Raw genomic sequence first — 20,506 nt, 5'->3', positions numbered from 1 at the left:
GACAAGATACATATCCTGAACCAGCTGATCTACTACACTCATCCCTGCAGTTATCTTTTTATGGAAACACACAGTTTTCCCCCAGTTCTCTATCCCAGCAGAAGGCTGAGAGTTGCAGCCCCTGCATCTTGTCAGACTGGGGGACTTCACAACTATGTTCCCAAGCGCACTATTCCTTAGATATGAAGTATTAATGGTGGTTTACTCTGTTCTCCACAGGATTTAAAATTTGATTTTAATTTGTTTTTACTTATTTTTCCCCAAAATTATCAAAATAGGTCCCTACTTTTAATTGCAAGCTACAGGATAATTACAAATCATGCGTCAAAGCTTTCAGCCCTGAAAATACATTGTCTGAATTGATGAGTATGTGCCAGCAAGTTCATAATGGAAACGACCTGCCATTTGTTATTGTTGGTTTTCAGTAAAAGTTTCTTAAAAATAGGTGGATTGCAATTCTAGTAAGTGACTCTAAACCCCCTGATTTACAAATGTATTACAATTAAAAATTCCTATGGTTCTAAGTACTTTTTTTCCTGTATTCTCCTACTAACATTACTCCCATCAAAGCATTTTTGTCCCACAGAGAGAAGAGAAGGAAAGACTATCACATAAAAAAGCACCTTTCCAACTGAAGACACAACTGTTAAAATCTGTAATTAAAAATTTCCTTTAACCACAGAAGGGCTAATAGAAGTGTGACAGTCTCCTCATGCCATGGAGAAAAAGGCTTTTAATATGCTCTAATGCCAAGGAAGGATACAAAGGAAATGAAGTCAGTTCTGGAAAGCACTGCCTCTAGGCTGGTGAGATTTTCTGATGCCACTAGTCCTTCAATTTAGCAGTTTAGGAAAAATTACTAAAATGGCCCCAAATCAACAATATGCAGTTGGTAGGCAGATTGTGGTGCCCACATTTCACAAATGGAAAATTAGGTAGTCATCATTGTTCATCTATAAGCTTTTAGGGCCAAAATGTACTCTAGAGTTAGCTTGTTTTTACAGGTATCACATATGGCTTTAAACCTGGTGTTACTAAGATTAGTCGACATCTGTGATTAATCCTTCTAGTGCTAAATATTTACCTATTAATGCAGTTATTTGTTCTCACTTAGGGATGCATAGGACATAGAACACAACAAAAACACTGCAGTGATAGGATCAGCTCAGGTCCTCTCCCAAAGAAAAGGATTCAACTGAGTTTTCATGCAAGACTGACATAAAACTGCAGAATTGGATGGCAAAATTAAAATGGTGCACAAACAGCCCAATATAACCCTATTTTAAAGAAAGATTTCCACAAAACCCATTAGTATTCTGCATGACTGCTGCAATTACAAGTGATCATTAACCTGTGCACAGCAGTTAAATGCTTTATTTAGTAAAAATGATACAACAGTGACAATGCAGTAAACATGATGCTGATGTTCTGAGGCAGCACATTACATACATATGCACAGCTGGGTAAATTGTAATCTGAACATCACAGTCCTCAAGTATTACTCCAAATCACTATGATGAACATTGGAATAAGTGAGACGGGGCAGTATACATCCACTGAAGATATGTCTTTGGAGACAGAAAACCTGACAGGACAAATCAGGGTAAAAAAAAATCTCCAGAAGAAAAGGCCACTTTATATGTCCTAAATCTCAGTACTCTTAATTAAACTATTAATCTCCCATTCAATCAGCTGTGTTTGGACAACATCCTAAAAACAAGTGAAACGGTCCCAAGAGACACATATTTACAGGAAACTCAATAAAAAGGGCAACCAGGACTTTTTTCTTTTCAAAAAGAAATCTATCTTTCAACAACAAGAGATTTCTGTGAAATGCCACTTGCTACATTGAATTGCAAGTCATTTGCTTCCCCCACAAGCAGGATCTGAGTGTGTTGCAAAGTGAAGGAGTGATTTGCTTTCACTGCTTAATAACCACCTCTCAGACTAAGTAAAGAGTCATATTGACAGAAACTGAAAGGGGTCAGGCTCTGCATACAATCTGCAGGTCTCAAGGATGAAGGGCAGAGGTAAAAGCAGATGGGGAGGACAGACAAGTCCTCACATTTCCCAAGGGATGCAAGGATGGATGACAGCTGGATACAGTTGCGCATGTTATGTTCCCAAATTAAGAATGCCCACTGTACTCTTGAAGACATTTATCCGTCAAGCAGATCTTGAGTGACCCTTAAATCAGAGGGGAGGAAAAATCATCAGGATTATATGCAGACATGACCGCAGGAAGCCTACCTCCCATGGTCCCATTCACTGGACACCAAATTCTAGAGAAACTTAACTTCTTTTCCTTCGAAGTTCCATGTGCATTCAGTTTAAGCCCAAATCCAGAACCCTCCTAGTCCTCTCAGGCAGCTTAATAATCAAATTCATACATTAGTCTTACTGGGATCTCTGAGGGTGCAGCTCTTCTTGGCCCTTCTTTGAATGTGCCCCATGAAACCAGGCAACAGGAATTCTTGGAGAAAGGCTCTAGCATCCAACAGAAAGCACATGGCAAAAATGTCAAAGTGCCTTTTGCACATTAGTCTGAACATGAAAATAAACAAAATGCTATCCTTTATCTGAAAGGATTTAAATGCAATTTCTCAAAAACATTCTTTGACCAGATTTTTGTATTTTTCATGTGAGGACTGAAACACCTCATGTCTTCTGTTGAGATATATTTTGTATTGGATAAGGCTTTCAGCAACCTGTTCTGGTGAAAGGTGTTCCTGGCCATGGCAGGGGGGTTGGAACTAGATGATCTTTAGTGTCTTTTCCAATCCAATCCATTCTATGATTCTGTATTAAGCAACCATTGCATTTAAAATGAGTAATCACAGGAAAAATTGCTGGAACGGAAAACCTCCATCTTTTAAAAAATATGCTGTGAACATACACCACTATTAAGCCTGATATCTTGGTCTGTTTGAGGGTATAGCTGAGAAAAACCTTGGACTTTTGGAGCTCTTTGGAGCTCTTTCCTGCATGAACATGTGCCTACCCAAGGAAGATGAAAGTGGTAACTCAGTTGTGCCTCTTCCTCCATTCACATTTGAAAAGAAGGCTTCAAGCTTTTTTAGAAACATCCACCTCTAAGAAATAATTTCAGGTGCTGGGCTTGAGGCAGAAATCATGCTGATCAGAAAATGATATGCATATTAATTATGGGTAGTTTCCTGCTGAGCTCGGTAGCTGATCCTACTCTCAACTCTCCAGGCACTTTTTATTTAGACAGCCAAAACTCCTGGCTCAGGTTTCTGAATGCCATACTGGAAACCAGCACCTCAAAAAGAGAGTGCATATGTAATACAGTCTGTCCCCAGCCATGCCTCTACAAAGAAACTGCCACTGCAGTAAGCCAGGATATTCATGTTATTTATTTTATACAGACTCTTAGAAGGATGAGCTACTGATCAACTGCCAGTCCTTTTGCCATTAGGGATGAAAGAGCAGTGATACTTCAAAAGGCTGAGACACAGAGAACAGAAGTCAAAACTCAGCATGATTTTGTGAGGCGATTCCTGACCAGCTCCTGTATGTAACAAGGATGCTGCAGCCTTTAGCACAACTGAGCATGCTGAGGAGTTATTTATGGACTGCCTAGCAGTCAAGAGACACTAAGAATCTTCACAATGGTCTGTCAACAGTCTGAAAAACTTCAACAATGTGCCTAGCCCATCTTCCACTAGGCATCTTGCACCAACATTAAGAACAGTCCAGCCCTCTCTGTTTATATATATATGTTTATAGTGTTTGTGTCCAGGAAATTCTTCTCGGTCAGCATATGCAACTCCTACAGATGTCAACCACAAAGGGACCAGAGTTGAGAAAAGAATTTCTCTCCTGTTAAGTTTTCTGATTATGCTGGGCTTTTTTGCTGCAACTTTATTTTCTCACTTGTAACTAGTCCCTTGAAAGTGGAAGAAAGAGGAAGTGGTAAAAGAATAGCTCAAAAGTTGTCACATGTTACAGGGGTAAAGCTTAGCAACATTCTATGGAGTAAATGCGTGGCAGCCAAAAGCTACTGTCAGTTTTAACTACTGTTGATATGCTGAGGTTTTAATGAAATGAATAAAAGACCAGGATTCTTCTGGATCAGCAGGCATCAAACAGTACAGCTTTGTTGCTGACCACATTCCATTTACTCCCAGAAGCTGCATATAGGAATAAAAATTTAAAAAATTTTACATATTCTCCCTCTCCATTTTATTAACACACAAAAGCCTCATATGAAATGTTATTGAGGTAATATTAATTAATACAATCAGCAATTGATCCATAAAGCATTATTTATCAGGAAAACTGTTAATGTTTCAACTATAAGGCTTCTTTTTATCTTGTGCTTTCTCCTTCGTGTCCCATTGAAACAGGAAGCCAGGTGCAATGAATAGTAGTTTAGTCACTGCTAGCGATTTCAAATCTGCTATAAATCCAGCAGAAGACAGGACACACACGGCTCCTTCCAAATCTCATCTAGGTATCAGACCTTCTCAGACTAAGCACTCCCCTACTCTATGTCAGCACTTTCATGTGTAATCAGAGCTGGACTCCTCTACATAAAAGATTACAGGAAGGCCCAGAGGGAGAGAATGTAAACATCTACTCTACATGGAATAATCTCAAATATCCTGGGATATACATGCCTGTTTAACACCATTCCTTTATACTAAAGTTTGTCTTCCCTTTGAGTAGCATCCACTGTGATAATCTGTCAAAAACCAGTGCAGTTACATCCCACTAGAGAAGTATTAAATGCCTCTGTCAAAAGGAATTATTCTCTGATCTAGTTGAGCAGAAGTTTTGATTGCCCTACAGGGTTACACACATGCATGGGTGTTGCGGAAGGATAAAAACTGTGGAAGATGCTACCAAATAACTCTGTTAGGATAGAATCATCTATCTTGGAAAAGCTTCCTTTTGCTCCGAGGTTGATAAAAAACTATTATCAAAGGTGAAAGAAAAATCAGTAACAACACACAAGTAAAATACAATGTGTTGGGATAAATGAACCTATTAGGTAGAGTCTTACCTCTGTAGTTAATACAGATGCGGGCCATGACAGACAGACTGTGGATATGACTAACTGCATGACTCAAGAGAGCTTCTAAGTACCTGTTCTGGCTAATCAGAAAGCTGAAGGTATGCATCCTCCCCTGCTTAGCTGGAAAGGGAAATGGACATGTCATAAAATCATAGAAACAGTATTGAAATGCAAAAAGATTACATCAACAACATGCAGAGAAAGGGGGAGCTATGGCATGACCAGCAGGGCTTTCACATGAATCAGCGGGAGATCTGCACCCATTGGTTTGCCATTAGTTGCTGCTGCATCTCAATGCATTTCTCACCAGCTAAATAAGCAATGTAGCCCAGAAAGAGCTGAAATCCTATTTAGTCTACACCTGATAATCCATCTTTTATCCCCAGTGAGATTCTGCAGAATTAATTCTGGTGGGTGTGTACAAATTAAGGTTTGCCATCCTCTATTCACGTGCAGTAACTCATGTTTACTTGTAACTGCAGTTACTACAAGTCACGGTTACTTGTAGTCTAACAAAATCTCCAAGGCAATTTTTCAGATTTTAATTTTCCTTTATAAATAGATAAAAATAAACAGTTTTTACATTATATAAAATAAATAAATAAACTTTAATTTTCCTAGAGTCACAGTTATGAAGGGTTTATCATTGCTTTGCTTATTATCAACAAGTCAAATGTAAGGCTGCCAGCCCTATTCAGACTGGTTAAACCATACATTTTGAGTATGCAGTTAGTGCTTGAAACCAGTATAGCCTGAAGATAGATATGCATTTAGAATCTCTGCAGACAACACTAAATTTGGGGAAACAGCTGGCACACCAAATAGGAAGAGAGAGACACTGCTCAGAAACCTGGGGCCTGGATCAGGGAAGTCTCCCAAAGTTCAACAAGGCTAAGTGTTGAGTTCTGCAGCTGAAGCAGAATAACCTCAAGCATCAGTGCAGGCTGGGAACAAACTGTTGTAGAGACCTGTGGTTGTAGTGGATGCCAAGTAAAACACGAGGCAGCAGCATGCGGCCTAAGTAAATAAAGCAAACTTATATTGGTTACATTAGGAGCGTGACCAGCAGATGGAGGCTCTGCCCGATGCCTGCAAGGATTGGTGTCTCCCACAATTCTTTGTCTGATTCTGTATGTCCCAGATCAAGAAGGATACTGAAGGATAGGGAGAGTCCAGAGCAGAGCAATCAAGATAGGCACGCTCCCACAACTCACGATGTTGTAAGAGGAGGTTGGGGGCTTCTTCAGTCTGGCAAAGAGGAGGGTACAGGGGGACCCTGAACCTACCTGAAAGGATGTTACAGAGGCTTTAAGTAGTAGGTACACAAAGTCATAGCTGACCTGGTTCAAGGGCTGCCAACAGCCCTGCTTCAAAATCCTTCCAAATGATGATTCCGTATTTCTTCTATGAATCTGTTAATCTCAAAACACCTTCACTCTTTCTACCACAGGACTTACTACAGTGCCTCCAGTTAGGACATACTTATTATGGGTATGCCTAAGTCTTGCTGTGTCTTGCTGCCTAGTCTTACTAAAAACTAGCAGAGCACAGATTGGAAAATTCCTCATCTGATTATTCCTGCTATCTACCCCTCAAATAACAAATCTTTTCCTTTTCTTTCCAAGCAGGTTAAGTACCCTTTTGTTCTACAAAACAGGTAGTGGTTTTGGGCTCAAGAAGAAAAAGTCTTAAACACAAGCAAAAAATACTCCTTTTACCTCTAAAATTACTCCATTTCACTTGCTAACAGACTTAATTTTTATTATGAAATTCCTCTAATGCGTTTACTCAACAGCGTATTTTTGGTAGTGGTTGAATTCCCACATATATGAAGACAGACTGTGATTGGAAAATACTATGGAAGCTAAGTCTTACTATTGAGAAAAAGCAACTTGCTGAGTATTGTCTTGACTTGGTATTTTGTATTACTTAAGAAGGATCTCAGCACAACTTTGAGGAACAGAGAAGAGGGGCTCCCTTTCACAGTTGTCTTCAGTTGTAAAGGCAAAATAAAAAGAGCTTGAATAAGTCTTGCTGTCTGTAACAATATCGTAATACTGAGAAAAGATTTTGAATTATTTCTATCTTGAAGGAAAAAAAAAAGCATTAAAAATGTGAATTCTGTTAAAAAAAAAACACACCTTAAAATCTGTGAGATGACAGTATATACGACACAAATGGAACACATGCACCACAGAGGCGATTTTGTGAACTGTTTACTAGTAGAGCTGAAAAGAGTATTAACTCTTCACATTCCTAATAAAGCAAGCAGTTAGGAACTTCCCAGCCTATTAATTGATACATATATAATGAAATAATTATCAAAATACCCAGAAACTTTACATTTTCAAGTGAATAAGGAGTTTTGGTCTGAACACAGGCCTTTGAAAGTGCTGGTGTCATTACAATGCATTTTTCACCTTGGTATCTCTTTTAATGATGCAATATCACACTAGAAAACTGCATTTTAGAAGCAAATGTGTTCACATATATCAAGCCAATATTTTTTTTGCACAGCATGCCTTTCATTAGTTATGCTACTTGTTTACTTTCACATTTCAGAGTTCAAGGTAAAAACCTCATTTTCACTTAATTTCTATTTCCCCAGCCTTGTGCAATACATTAACTTTACATCCTGCATAAGGATGAGAGTAGAGAGGAAGGCAACTTTTTACAGACCACAATTTTGGTCTTGTTTTCACTTTTTTAAAGAAACAGACAGGAGGGGGCTAAATTGGAGCTTGGTTTTATTTACCTGCTTCACTTTTTGTGTAGTTATTATCTTCACTCTTGCTCTTAAAAGGCTATTTAGATGAATTAATATTTATAGATATCTCTGAAGAGGATTTTTTTTAATGACAGAGCTCAGTGCTCTCACGTCTTCAGTAACTGTCTGTCTGTCACCCATTGCTGGCACATCTACCTTTACTCACTAATGCAAGAGAAGTCAGATTTTCTCATCTTTATCTGACATCATGATACACTGAACTGAATAGCCTTTTGAGAGTACAACTCCTAATTCCTTTGTGCCACACATTTTTCAGTACACTTAAATACATGTAACTTTTTCTGGCTTCCACAGATGTGACTCACAGAAAAAAACCCCAAAACTGCATGCAGATCTTAAACCATTAATTCTACTAAATCATGATGAGTATTTAAACGTGAGCCTTCATCAAGTCATCTCAAATATGAAGGTATCCTGGGCATCATTTTATAACACATCACTTTATTATCCATTATCCTATGGTCATTTATGCCCAGGCAGAATATAAAAGCCACAATTTGGGCCCAATTACCATCCTAAATCAAATCTGCAGTCTCTTTATGCATAATACAGGGCAAAGGGTAACTGAGGCTACAATCTGACTACACAGAGGCTTCAGCAGCAAAGCTGGTTTCAACAGATTACCTTTTCTAAATGCTCTGCAAGCAGGTCATTTAAAGCACTAAAATAAAGTAACATGTAAGCCTACAACACACACTTAAACTTGTCATTTTTTGGAGTTTGCTGTACTCTATTTAAAGAAGTCATGCCTCAGCACTGAATAAGAAGTTTTACTTTCATTAAATTAATGCCTCAATGACTCTTTACAAACTGTGTTGAGCATGCAGATCTCTCATGTCAAAGCAACCAGACTTTCTTGTCTGATGGTTTGACATTAACCTTAGATTGCATTAGATGAAGCAGTAGAAACACCTACAATGAAAAGGTTCAGATGATATACTGAATTCTGGGGACCAGCTAGTTCCTCAAACACAGAGCAGAATACTATGCTCATCTAAACAAGCAGAACTGGTCTTCTGAACTTGAACTGACTCTTAGAAAGCAAGAATTTAACACCAAAGTCCAACATATACTACAAGATCAAAGCCTAAGTAGCACAGAATCGGCTACATAACCATAACCACAGTGGACATCAAAACCCTATTCTGACTATTCTTTGAGATACCAGCAAGTAAATGTTGAAACAAAAACTGTTAAAACATGAATATTTTCATTCCAAATTGTGATCAAACTCAGAAGAGGCATTTTGTTATAAAGCTGCTTTTTCAAGAAGTCAGGGAGCAAAAATAAAAAAAAAAATCAGAAGCTTGCAAGAATTCCCATTTTTAAGTTTGACATCTACTCCTTGATCTCAGATTTACATCTCTGCCCAAAGAGAGTTCAATCTTAAACTGCAAGCAGGACCCCTAGCATATTTCTAATTGCAAAAAGTAAATTACTGGTAATGAAAAAAATAGGCTTATCTATTTATTTTTTTAAAAAATAAAAAGTCTTACAGAAAAGCCTATATTTAAAAAAACCTGCCAAAGATTAAGTAATTTTTTAAAATGTGCCTATTGACACAGCTTTCAAAAACTCCAGCAAGTTCTTTGTGTACAGCCAAAGATGCTGTTTTGTTGACGATCACTTCTGATTTTAGAAATAAATAGTTTAAACAGTTGCTAAGTATGCACACTTCCAAGAGATACCTTGTTGTTGTGATCACTAAAGCACAGAAAACTGTTTAGAACGGGATCAGCTAAAAGTAGGCTAAAACCAATCCAGTAGTCCACAGCTGTTGCTTTTTATCAGAAAGCCTCTTTAATATCAATTTAAAGAAAAAAAGAAAACGTAAAATACGCCACCCCTTGCTAACATGAAGTGCTGTATTATCTAGGGCATTTCTCTCTCCAGCCATCTGTTTCGAGCTGGGTACACACACTGAACTCAAATTTTATTCTCACAAGAGAACTCTACCAGTCTTTTCCAGAGACTGTACGAGAAGTCTTAAATTCAGTCTTGTTCTCAACAGAACAAGAAAAGAATGGTGATACCTTGTCAAGGGAGAAGTTACAGCCTTCATAAAGATAAGCAAACACTTCAGATCATTTCTGGGATGAGGCTGCCTTACGAAGAAGCGTATTGAATTTCCTTTTTGTTTCTTTCCACCCTTCTTGCCTTTGGAATACTGTGTCCACACCAGCACGTGTGATGAGAAGCATAATGTGTAAAAGTCTTGCAAAAAGGAATTCCTATCATTTTTCAGGAACATCAAAGCATCAAAAGCCATCATCAAATGGCCACAAAATGAGCTTCTGAAGTGGAATTTTGAAAATGTAATTTTTACTTTTTCCCTATGCTGCTACAAGATAGAACAAAGGTCACTGTATGTATATTAACAGCTCATGGCACTGTGCTTACTATTCCTTTTACAGAACAATGTTCTAACATGATCTCCACATAAAATTGTTTCTTCTTTGATACAACAAATTACACAAACTACATAATTCCATCAATTTGAAAGCAAAGTCAAGTTTACTAAATCATTTTCTTTATCATAGATTATGGCTCTTTCTTAATTTAGCAAGTTCCTTCAGAGGCTATGAATTTGTATAGCACTATACCTAGGAATAAAAGACAACCTGGTAACAGTGCTTCTGATGTAAAAATCAGTCCAATGTCCACCATTCTTTCCTCAACTGTATAAACTAGAGAGCCAGTATTACACCTTGAGAGAATGGAGTGACACATGCCATTTTACATGGTTTCACCGAAACAGGACAGTTTAAGCTGAACTACAGCCCAGTCACAAAAGCAGGAATGCAGTGACTTCAGCAGTACCCAGTGTGGGCTTTGTGTGGGTACAAGAATGTTGTATGAATAGCCTTTAGACAAATAGGGCCTGATTCTGCTCAATTTCTTTCCTCCAAGACACATTCTTTCATAGATTCTCTCTTACTATACATTAGCCAAAACTGAAGCAAGATTTTAAACTGGCCGTAAATAACTTGTGACTGAAATGAAGAGAAGAACCAAAAGGAAACTACTTCAGATCTTGCTGAGCACCAGTTTTTCAATTCTTTCCCTAACAAAGATGGTGAAAAGATATAAAAGAAGCTGTCATATATTTAACTAATAAAGATAGAACCTGAGGAGAAGAGAGTGTGAGATGGGAGGAAAGATGGAAAAAAACAGGTAACCGAAGGAAGCTGTTGCAGAAAACTGGGCAAAGAAATAAAGGACCCTGAAAAAGTAGGACAGCTGTGAAAGAGTGTGCAAAGAGTAAAGATACACTAAGCAAAATAGAAAAGACTTGAAGAAAATAAGTAGATTATAACATCAGATAGAGAAGTGCAGGTTTTGTTTGGAAAATGCATACTGTATTTTGGGCACTACAGTATTGATTAGTAACTTTAATTGGACTGAAGCACCACTGAGCTGTAAATGGGTGATGGTATTTCTATTGCAAAACCTTAAACAAAAAAAAAAAAAGGGGCAAAAAATCCCCCTTGAATCTGCTTGGTTCCTGTGAGCAAATCCTTATGTACATGTTCCTTCTCTTTCCCTCAATCACCAATGTTTCCCTGCTTTTCCACTAATTCCATATGGCAGGATGTCTGTATATTCTCGCTGAGCTTTGCAGAGAATAAAATATGAAAGCCCAAAAGGTTTTGCAGGATGAGAGCAAATCTATTTGTATAAGGTGTTTTAATGGACTTCTAAATTAATTTGATTATATCAGACCTTTTTACAATGAATGTGTTCACAGACCAGTTTTTTGCTGTGGTTGTCCTTCCTCCTCCACCCCACCCAGAACAACTTCCTGATCCTAAAATCAGTTTGATGTATAAACAAGGGAGAAGAAGAAAGAAAAATAATGGCTACTAGTTACTCAGGAGAGAAGGAAAAGAAGAGAGAGAACAATAAGTATGAGAATGCCTCTTAAGTGTTTGCTGCAGCTGCCACAGCTCCTGATGGTCTCATCTACTCACTGCACTTCCCCTCAAACAGCTCACTGAAGCTCAGGTCAGAGTGTCTTTGGTATGTGTACAGCAGGGTTCTAACATGACCAACAATCCAGTGATGTCCAGTGTGCACACCACAAGATTGCTGAAGGAAGTGGTCAGATAGATAAGATGCTATTACCACGTACAGCAGACTTGGAAACTTGACTTCAGTCAGTTCCTCCAGAGGCCCAGGAAGGGCAAGTTAAACATTCTGCGGACAGGGAAGATTTAGATAAGAAAGATGTGTACAATTCTGCTTTGGTTTTAAAACCCTTTTCTCTTCCCATGCTTTGTTCCTGCTGTCAAGATAAAACAGCGTTTTGATTTAAGGAAATTGTTCCAAAGCCATCATGTAGCACAAGTAGCTAGTTGGCAGTACTGAACTCAAGTTTTGCCTGCAGGGTACTGGGTGCTGTCGACAGTGAGCATGATGGGATTTCTCCATAGAGAAGGGAATGAAGTTAGCAAGGCTAGAGAAGGGAAGAGATATGTTACCGGTCCTGTAAATAGTAGCATGTACTTGTAAGGCTGCATTTAAGGTTAGAGAAGTTAAAATAGTCCAATTAATTTAAGTCACTGGACTGTCAAATCCAACATCAAAGACAGGAAGCATTTCTAAATATGCCCCAAGAGGATTTCCTAGCTGTGAGAGAGCAGGCCACCCTCATCAACAGAGAGACTTCCTCAGCCAAACACTCCATGGACCCCAGAGATTATAACAGTTTGCAGATATCTATCTACATTGTAGGTTTTGATATGTATGAAATAAGAGCTAGACTAGCAGTATTTTCAGCTTTAATTCACAAAACATTGTCATAGAATTCATCCGTATGGTATAAAGTAATTTTAGTTTTCAGTCTGGGTAATTAGGGGCAAAAGGGGTAGAATAGAGTTTGCAAAGTGCTGGATATGAGAGCTGTCTTCCAGTTGGAGACCTCTACTGTACAGAAGACAGAATGAGAGAAAGACGAGTATTCTGTTCTATCTGCTGTTCTTTTTGGACTGGTGTATTCTAGAGCTAAATACAATTACTAAAGGTGCTCCATGTTAGCACATCAGGAAGGCAGCTGACAGTGCATATGAGAACTCAACACTTCCAAGAGATGCTAAGCTGTCACCTTCTCAGGTCTTCCAAACACAAGCCTGCTCCCCAGAGGCTTATTGGCAACCTCGACAAATTTCTCAAACATTTTGTTCTTTCTCTTCATAACATCCATCCTATACTGCTTAGCTGCTCTCCTCCATGAATCCCAGTCATCTCACTCAGTCTCCACCTCTCAGTCCACTATCGCTCCCAAATACACTTGCAGAGCAGAGGCAGTAAGCCTGAAAGAAAGGCTGCTATTCAGAACTATGTGAGTTTAAGGACCTGTTTAACTGGATTTAATCAGATACTGAAATGGCTTGTCAAACCTGAGCCAACCGATAGGAAGGGTCAACCAAAAAATTAAATTATACACGAGCTTTGCACGTCTTCAAAATCATTGTGTTCGTCAGGCTGGTAAGTATCAGTGGATGGAATCAATTGAGGACTTCAAACTGATAAACTTTCATGAGCCTTCCTGAGTTATCACTAACACACTCAGTCTTTTAGTAAAAGCTCAGAATTGACTTATGCCTCAGATGTTACTATAATACATGACTAGGAAGCATTAAGCTTGTAAGAGCTGCTAAATATGAGGGAAATGGGACCTAATATTGAAATAGATCATTAAAACTGTTTCCTTTCCAAGAGTGTGATTCCACCCCCACCCTGCTTTTCAAGTCTGTAAACGTGATTTTTGTAAGAGGTTTCTGTCTGACCTAGAAATGGAAACCATGGAAGCATTTCCATTATTTTAAACTGCAAAGTTTAACACAACTTCATATGTGCATCTACATTGTCTCAGTGCATATTGTTAATTGTATATTGCAGACACACAAGTTTATTCCTTTACACTTCTTATCATAATTTGTGAAGATACATCTGAAAGGGCTTCAAGTCCGAGATATTTCTAAGACACATGCCTTGCCTGCACACACTTATACTTGTAGACTTAAGGCATGCTGTATTTATTTGCAACTCCCAAAGCATCACACACTAAATTCTGTCCTTTATCTGGAGTCAAATGAATGCAGTTATCTGGTTAACAGATCTGACAAATTCTTCTGGATATCTGCCAACTTTATAATCTACTTGAACTATAGCTTAAGAACAGTATGAGATCACCAGGGTTTCTGCACAACTTCAAAGCTCCCTAAGCTAAAGCTTTGCAGTTCTCAGGCTGAACAAACATCGCCAGGCTCTGTGGACAGCTTTGAGGCTCCTTGAACCACAGCCATTTGTTTCACGGGGTTTACAAATTCTATTAGGCATATCTGGAGCGCACATAAATTCTAATATACATCAGCTATTTTTCTGCACTAAAAGGAACTTCAACATTCAGAAATACAGGGCTTTTAATGATCATTTTACTCAACCAAAACAAATTTCATTTGGTTGCCATTATAATAAAATTTGTAAATAGAAACAATTTTCTATACCATATTTAAAAAAAGAGGCCCTGGGAGATTGTCCTTTCAGTGAAAGCTGCTACTTACAAAATCCCTTAATAGAAAAGCTCCTTGTCTAATTAAAATTCAAACTGCCCTTAAAAAAAATTATCCATTAGCTGGAGAACACATATTAACATTTTAAGACACCTAATTTCCAGAAGCTTAGATGGAATTCCTAATCTATTTTAATCTGGAAACAAGTTAGAACCTGAAATGTAATGCCTTAGACAGTATCAAGACAGCAGGAATGCTCATTTTCTCAGGCACAGCATGTGAGCAGACCCAGGTGGACTAGTCAATGGTGGAAAGTGGGTTTTCTCTTACATAAGTAACTGGGTCACTGTCTAATGTCCCTTTGTTATCCTCAAACATGAACTTCATCCTGTGATAGAGTTAAGAAGGGATAATGACCAACCTCCTTGACAGATGCCACAAATGACTCTCCACAGCCTTCTCTCCTGTCGAATGGTAATGACTTTATTTTCCCCTTTATTGAACAAATGCTAGTTTATGCTAATCTTTTTGCTTTACACATTTATAAATAATTAAATTCTGAGAACTTCCAGAAACAATTCAGCTTTACTTGAGGAAGATGGAAAATTACAATGAGTCTTCTCAAGGACTGTGAGTAGCAAGCAACTGTTACTGAAAAAAAAAGGTAAAAATTATCTGATTTTATTTATATTACTTCAGGTATTTTACTAATATTAAGGGGAGGGACATAGAGTAGAATTCCTTTCCTCCTATTTCAGTCCTCTACTGTTCTACTCACCCATCTTTCCTCTACTGGTAGTATTTCTCTCTTCACTTGTTTCCCTCAAGGGATTTTTGTTACCTTCTATTCTTGCCTTGTTAGCTTTCTCATTTCCATTATTACCACTTTGTTTTCTTCAGGTTTCAGCTGTTCTTTTGCCCTTTCCACTTTTAGTTTGATGCTACAGACGTTCCTCACAGACTTCTGAAACTACGCCTGAATATTCTGTTCTCAGGAAACACACTTCTGAATGAATCCTTTAACCTAAAGCTAAAGACAAAATTGGTTGGTTTCAGCCTCACATAATAATAGAGGATCACAAACATTGGCCTGAACACAGGAACAGCTATTCATTGTGGAAGGTCAGTCAGAAATAACCGAACCTCTCTGCTGGTTCAGAAGTACACTTCAAGGATCATTACTGAAGCAAAAGAGATGCACTCTAAAAGCAGTTTCCTCCATGGTGATGTTTCAAAGAAAAGGCTTTCGCCAAAATCAGCCTCGTTTTCCCAGAAATGGCTTAAATGGTGTATTCTGGATGGTTTCAACTAATACATAGGTGGTGTTAGAAGCTACATTGTTTTAGAAGAAACTTTAAAAGAATTACAAAGTATCTTTTGGTGCACTTGCCATAGCTCTTCTCCAACCAGTGTAATAGTTGGACTTCCATGTCTTGTAAGAAAAGTAGCCAAAGAGCTCTCAAGATGGAAGACTTTTTCATTAGCTTTCATTTCTCTCATCTGAGGCTACTGATAGCAACATTTTAATGAAAAGCACATTGGTTTATCTGTATCTTCCCAAAAGCATTATTGCACACAGCCACGCCTGAAGCTTCATACTCCTCTATTTCATGAGCCAATGTCCTGAAGACAGGCTCATTGCTTGTTACACCCTGCTCGGTGGTTCAGTTTGCATTTAGTGTTTAACAACCACCAGGCTGTTGCATGCGGTAATTCTTAAGAGAAACTAGGAGAGAAAATTGAGTATATTTATTTAGAGGAGAGGGGCAACATAAACCTTTGTTATGACAACAGTGTAGCGAAATGGACAGTACTTAAATAGATCCATCCACACTACAGACTGGGAACCTTACCTATCTTATCACTGTGCTCTTAATGCTAGGTAATGTAAAGAGAGTCTAGCAGGCTGTTTTCACAGTTGATTGCCCAACTGGACACCTAAGATAGAGCAGAGGCTGCATTCCATTTCCTGCTAACAAAACAAGGACTCTCCAAATGGAAGAATATTTTTGAGTTTTCGCTATTACAGACTGTAACTGACACTTCAAACAAAGTGATGTGCCACGAAAAAAATCGTGTTCTACATTTGTATTCTGCATACAAACTCTCATGGTGTTTCTCCATATTTTGGGCTCAGTGGATTACTGTTGAGTGGTCAAATTGTAACCAAGTTCCTTATTTTTATTTTATTAATTTATGTCTGTGGAATAATTGCAGCCTGTTTACAATAACCTCCACAGGCCACTGCTCTACAGTAGGAAGATTTTCTTGGATACAGTGTGTTTGTGTGACTATACCAGCTGTGTTTTTCAAGGTTAAGAGCAAGAATTGACTGAGGAAAGGGACCATTTATTGTGAAACTGAAGCATTACATTAATAAATGAAAAATAAAATCCTGTAATTGTTTTTATAAAAGCAGAGCTAAAGTAGTGGTGGGGTACATGTCATCTGAAGTATTCAAAGTTCTCTACTGAGAGGAGTACTCAAGGCAGCTTGCCTCTCAAAGCCAGAAGGTGAATACTCAGACCCAGCTTTGAAAACTATGAATGCAAGCAACAAAAGTTACAATTTTGGAGAGAACTAGTATTAGAGAGGAAACAGCTATCCTCTAAGAGGAAACAACTTCCATGGTAATGTCTTCAGAGGAACACACACTTGGAAACAGTAGCAGAAGAGATATTTCTATACTGTAAAGATAATGCAGATTCACAAGTATTTTTAGCTACAGGAATCTTTTGACTGGGGTTAAAATATTCCTGCTTGGGCTTCTGTGTTGTACCTTCAGTATAGAAATCAGTTAATATTACACCAACCTCCAAAAATACAGACTAGACCATACATTTTACCATGAGACATTACTGCACTCTCAGCCACACTTTTGTTTGTTGAGAATGATTTCAGGAGAGATATAAAAGCTATTGGAAAAACAAATTCACCCTTGATTTAATTCTAAGGGGTTTCAGCTTTATACTATCTGCTACCAAAAAGAAACCTATAAGCTGAATGGGGGAATCTAAAGCATTGATTGTATAAGCTTAGACACAGACCTTAAACATGAAAAGTCATTACAGTTGCTAGCCAAGGTGCAACCGATTCCAGTCTCTGCCACTCAAGAGCTGCTGCAGAGGCTACTTAAGAGTTTGCTTTGATTTTAAAGACAGTGGAATATGTGAAGAATAGTGTGGGGGGAAGGGTTCCTCTGTATTTTCACAAGCAATATCTCTGGGCAGTTATGGATGGGTGCTGACAGATTTGAGAGGAAAATTATTTCAGTCTTCCTGAAAATAATTATAACTACTCTTACTTTTGCAGCAAGCTGTAGCAGATGCTCAAGCTGGTTACAAACTTGCCTGCAAATGAAGTGTAGTCTCATCTAAAAAAGAGTGCTGCACTCATTCTGCACCAGTTCAGCTGATGCCCTGAAGTTATTATTTTTGGAAGCCAAAATAGCTACAACTAGACTTTGACTAGAATGAAGAGACTAACAGTCTTACTTTGTGTATGGAGACAGTAAACATATGTCAACTAAACCTTGGTGTCTTGTCTTTTCAACCCTCATGAAAAAGAGATCTTCACTACATTGTGTTTTACCTAATTCTGATGAAATCTGACAGTTATTCCTCATGCCGGACCATGGTAGCTTCTACTTTGAATCATTCTCCAAAGGTTCTCCATTGCTTTAACAGAGTTAAGTAAGTATTTAACCTCATTTCACAAACAGCAAAACTGAGGCACTGCAACTGCTTCTTTCTGTGGAAAATTCTAGTTAAAAGTGAAAGATGCATGTGATCTGCAAAGAAACTACTGATACACCTAAGGCCACAGGAAGTGCTGATGTGAAAGCCCCGAGCCGAATTCAGGAACTGCCACCTCCTTGGGCTGTTTGCAAACCACTGTTCCTTGCCCTCTGGACCTGCAACCTTGATCGCACCATCACATCTGGCAGACTGGCTCGGTCTTTGGCAGCTCAACGTGGGCACCCCCTAACCAATCCCTGGGATCTACACTACTGCCAGATTTCTGAAAAATCTGTTTTACTGTGGCTGTTTCATCCTGGCAGAGGTGCAGCTTTGTGCAAGAGAATGAGGTGGAGAAGGCGAGAGAAATTCGCCAACAGCTCTGTAAAGAAAAGCCAAATACTGTACTTCCTGGACTCGTGTGGCATTTGTTGGACACTCCATACAAGTGTCAGTGTGAAACTACTTAATTTACAACCTTAACCTAAAAAAAGAGGTAACATGGCTGTATTTCTAGGCAGGATTAATGCTTTAAAAGCCGGAGAAATCCGAGCATCCTCATCTCCCACAAACAAGTAACACAGAGATTATAAAACAATCCAAACGTGCTACCCCAACTTGTCTCCATTATGCAAACAGTAACAGGGAACGGGTCCTGGGGGTGCCTTATATAACTCCTTGCTCCCAGTGCCCCCCGGCACCTCGCTTTGCTCCGAGCCGTCCGGGGCCGGAGGTGCGAGCGGTGCGGGAGCGCCGCGGGCAGGGCAGGGCCGGCGGGAGGCACCGGCGCAGCACCCGCGAACTTCGCGCCGCAGGGGCCGGGAGCGGCCGCAGCAGCGCCGGAGGGACTCGGCGGGGCTCGGCGGAGCCCGGAGCCTCCTCCCCGGCGGTGGGAAGGGAAAGTTGCACCAGTCACCTCTCCCCGCCCGCCGGAGCCGAGTGTGCGGCGGCCTCCCGGGGGCAGAGGGGCGGCGGCAGCGGCTGCACAGCGCGGCGCTGGGGCGACTTACCCATGGTGGCGGTGCCGCGGCCTCCTGCTGCTGCTGCTGCTGCTGCCACCGCCGCTGCTGCTTCTGCAGCCGCCGCCTCTCCGCCGGCGCGGAGGGAGGCGCGGAAGGCGTGTGCGCGGAGCGGAGCGGGGCGCGGCAGCGGCGCGGAGCGGAGCCTGCGTGCGGCGCGCTATGAGTCAGGGCAGCACATCCGGGCACGGCCGGAGACACCCCGCCCGCCCGGCAGCGCCGAGACACAGCCACAGCCGCCGGGGAAGGGCGGGCAGCGCGCAGGGAGGAGGCGGTGCGGGGCCCGCGGCAGCGCCCCCGGCCGCCAAGGAGGCGGCGGAGGGGCGGGTCCCCGCAGGGAGCGGCGGCTGCCGCCCCTCTCCGCGGCCTCGGGCCTCCTTTGTTAGCGGGGCTGGGATGGGGTCCGGGGGTTCCTGGCAGGCAGGGACATGTGCCGCTCTGGCAAGGTGTTCCTCACGCATTCCCGCACCCACGGCTGCGACGTGGTGCATCCTCGCACATCCCACCGCATCCCCGCACATCCCCCTGCGTCCCACCGCATCCCCACTCCCGTGCCGCGCCGCTCCTCGGTCCGGGAGGAGGTGTGGTGGTGTAAACGCGGCGAGCGCGGTGTTTAAATTAAAGTCTTAATGATACGGACTCAAGGAGGAGCGTTTTGCAAGAAGGAGGGAATTATGCAGGGGGGATAAGTGGTTTTTTTTTTAGGTGGGCTTCATGGGGAAAAGGATCAGTGGAGGAAACTGCTGGTCAAGTCCAAGTGCTGCGTGTTTTGCTGAACCAACATTACAGGTTTTACACTCGAAACTGAAAGACACGAGGTAGTTCTGTGTGGAAGGCATTTTTAACAAGAAAATTAATCTCTGTGTTCAGTGGTCCCTCTTCCTTTCTGCCCTGCCGTGCTCAATCTATAAAGCAGGGAACAATAAGGTGCTCTTTGGTATTACAGCCCTCTCCTTATAGCGCTTTCACGTGCAACCATTTGGGGTGGAGGGGCTGATGAAATTAATAACTGAGTAGCTTCTTTGGTGGCATTTTCACATTTTTCTATTCTTACCATGGTTAGGTATTCACAGGTTTACCTGAGTCAATCTTAAAAGTAAAGTTGAATAGAGTAGGATCAGTGTGAGAGAGTGGGTTTGTTTGCCCTGTAGAAATGGATCGGCCATTGACAATTCAGATGAGTGATGCAAAAAGAAGGTTCAGTTGAATCATCCCCCACAGTGGCTTCAGAAGTGACACCAGTAGTCCCTTTCACCAGCAGTCAGCAGCTGCCAGGGGTTTCCTTTCTGGAACAGATCCCAGGAGCTTTCATGCCTATAAAAGGGCAGTGTGATGTGACAAGCAAAGAATAATTCATCAGTCCTTCTGCAGAGTACAGACTGAACATGTTGAGGTTTATCCATTTA

At 40.5% G+C, this 20,506-nt stretch overlaps 1 protein-coding gene and 1 long non-coding RNA gene across 5 annotated transcripts in view; one reads left to right on the top strand and one right to left on the bottom strand.

Moving 5' to 3' along the window:
* The window catches only part of LOC139672207 (uncharacterized), a 28,555-nt gene extending 10,612 nt beyond the window's left edge, over positions 1 to 17,943 (top strand). The window contains exons 4-5 of one of the 2 annotated variants that reach the window (XR_011697882.1): positions 14,742 to 15,466; positions 17,657 to 17,943. This is a non-coding gene — a long non-coding RNA (uncharacterized lncRNA). Of the gene's footprint in view, positions 1 to 14,741 lie in introns of both variants that reach the window. The other variant, XR_011697881.1, reaches the window with a different exon arrangement.
* Positions 1 to 19,326, bottom strand: part of RAP1GDS1 (Rap1 GTPase-GDP dissociation stimulator 1) — a 94,634-nt gene extending 75,308 nt beyond the window's left edge. For 2 of the 3 annotated variants that reach the window (XM_071555888.1, XM_071555889.1), the window contains exon 1: positions 19,092 to 19,326. In XM_071555888.1, coding sequence (XP_071411989.1) covers positions 19,092 to 19,095 — 4 coding nt within the window. In that variant the 5' untranslated portion in view covers positions 19,096 to 19,326. The remainder of the gene's footprint in view (positions 1 to 19,091) is intronic. The other variant, XM_071555891.1, reaches the window with a different exon arrangement.
* Positions 19,327 to 20,506: the final 1,180 nt, after the last annotated feature.

The sequence above is a fragment of the Pithys albifrons genome, chromosome 5 (assembly GCF_047495875.1).
Source record: "Pithys albifrons albifrons isolate INPA30051 chromosome 5, PitAlb_v1, whole genome shotgun sequence".
NCBI classification, from domain to species: Eukaryota; Metazoa; Chordata; class Aves; order Passeriformes; family Thamnophilidae; genus Pithys; species Pithys albifrons.
The sequence above is the reverse complement of the archived record's forward strand: the minus strand, read 5'-3'. Positions and strand labels throughout refer to the sequence as shown.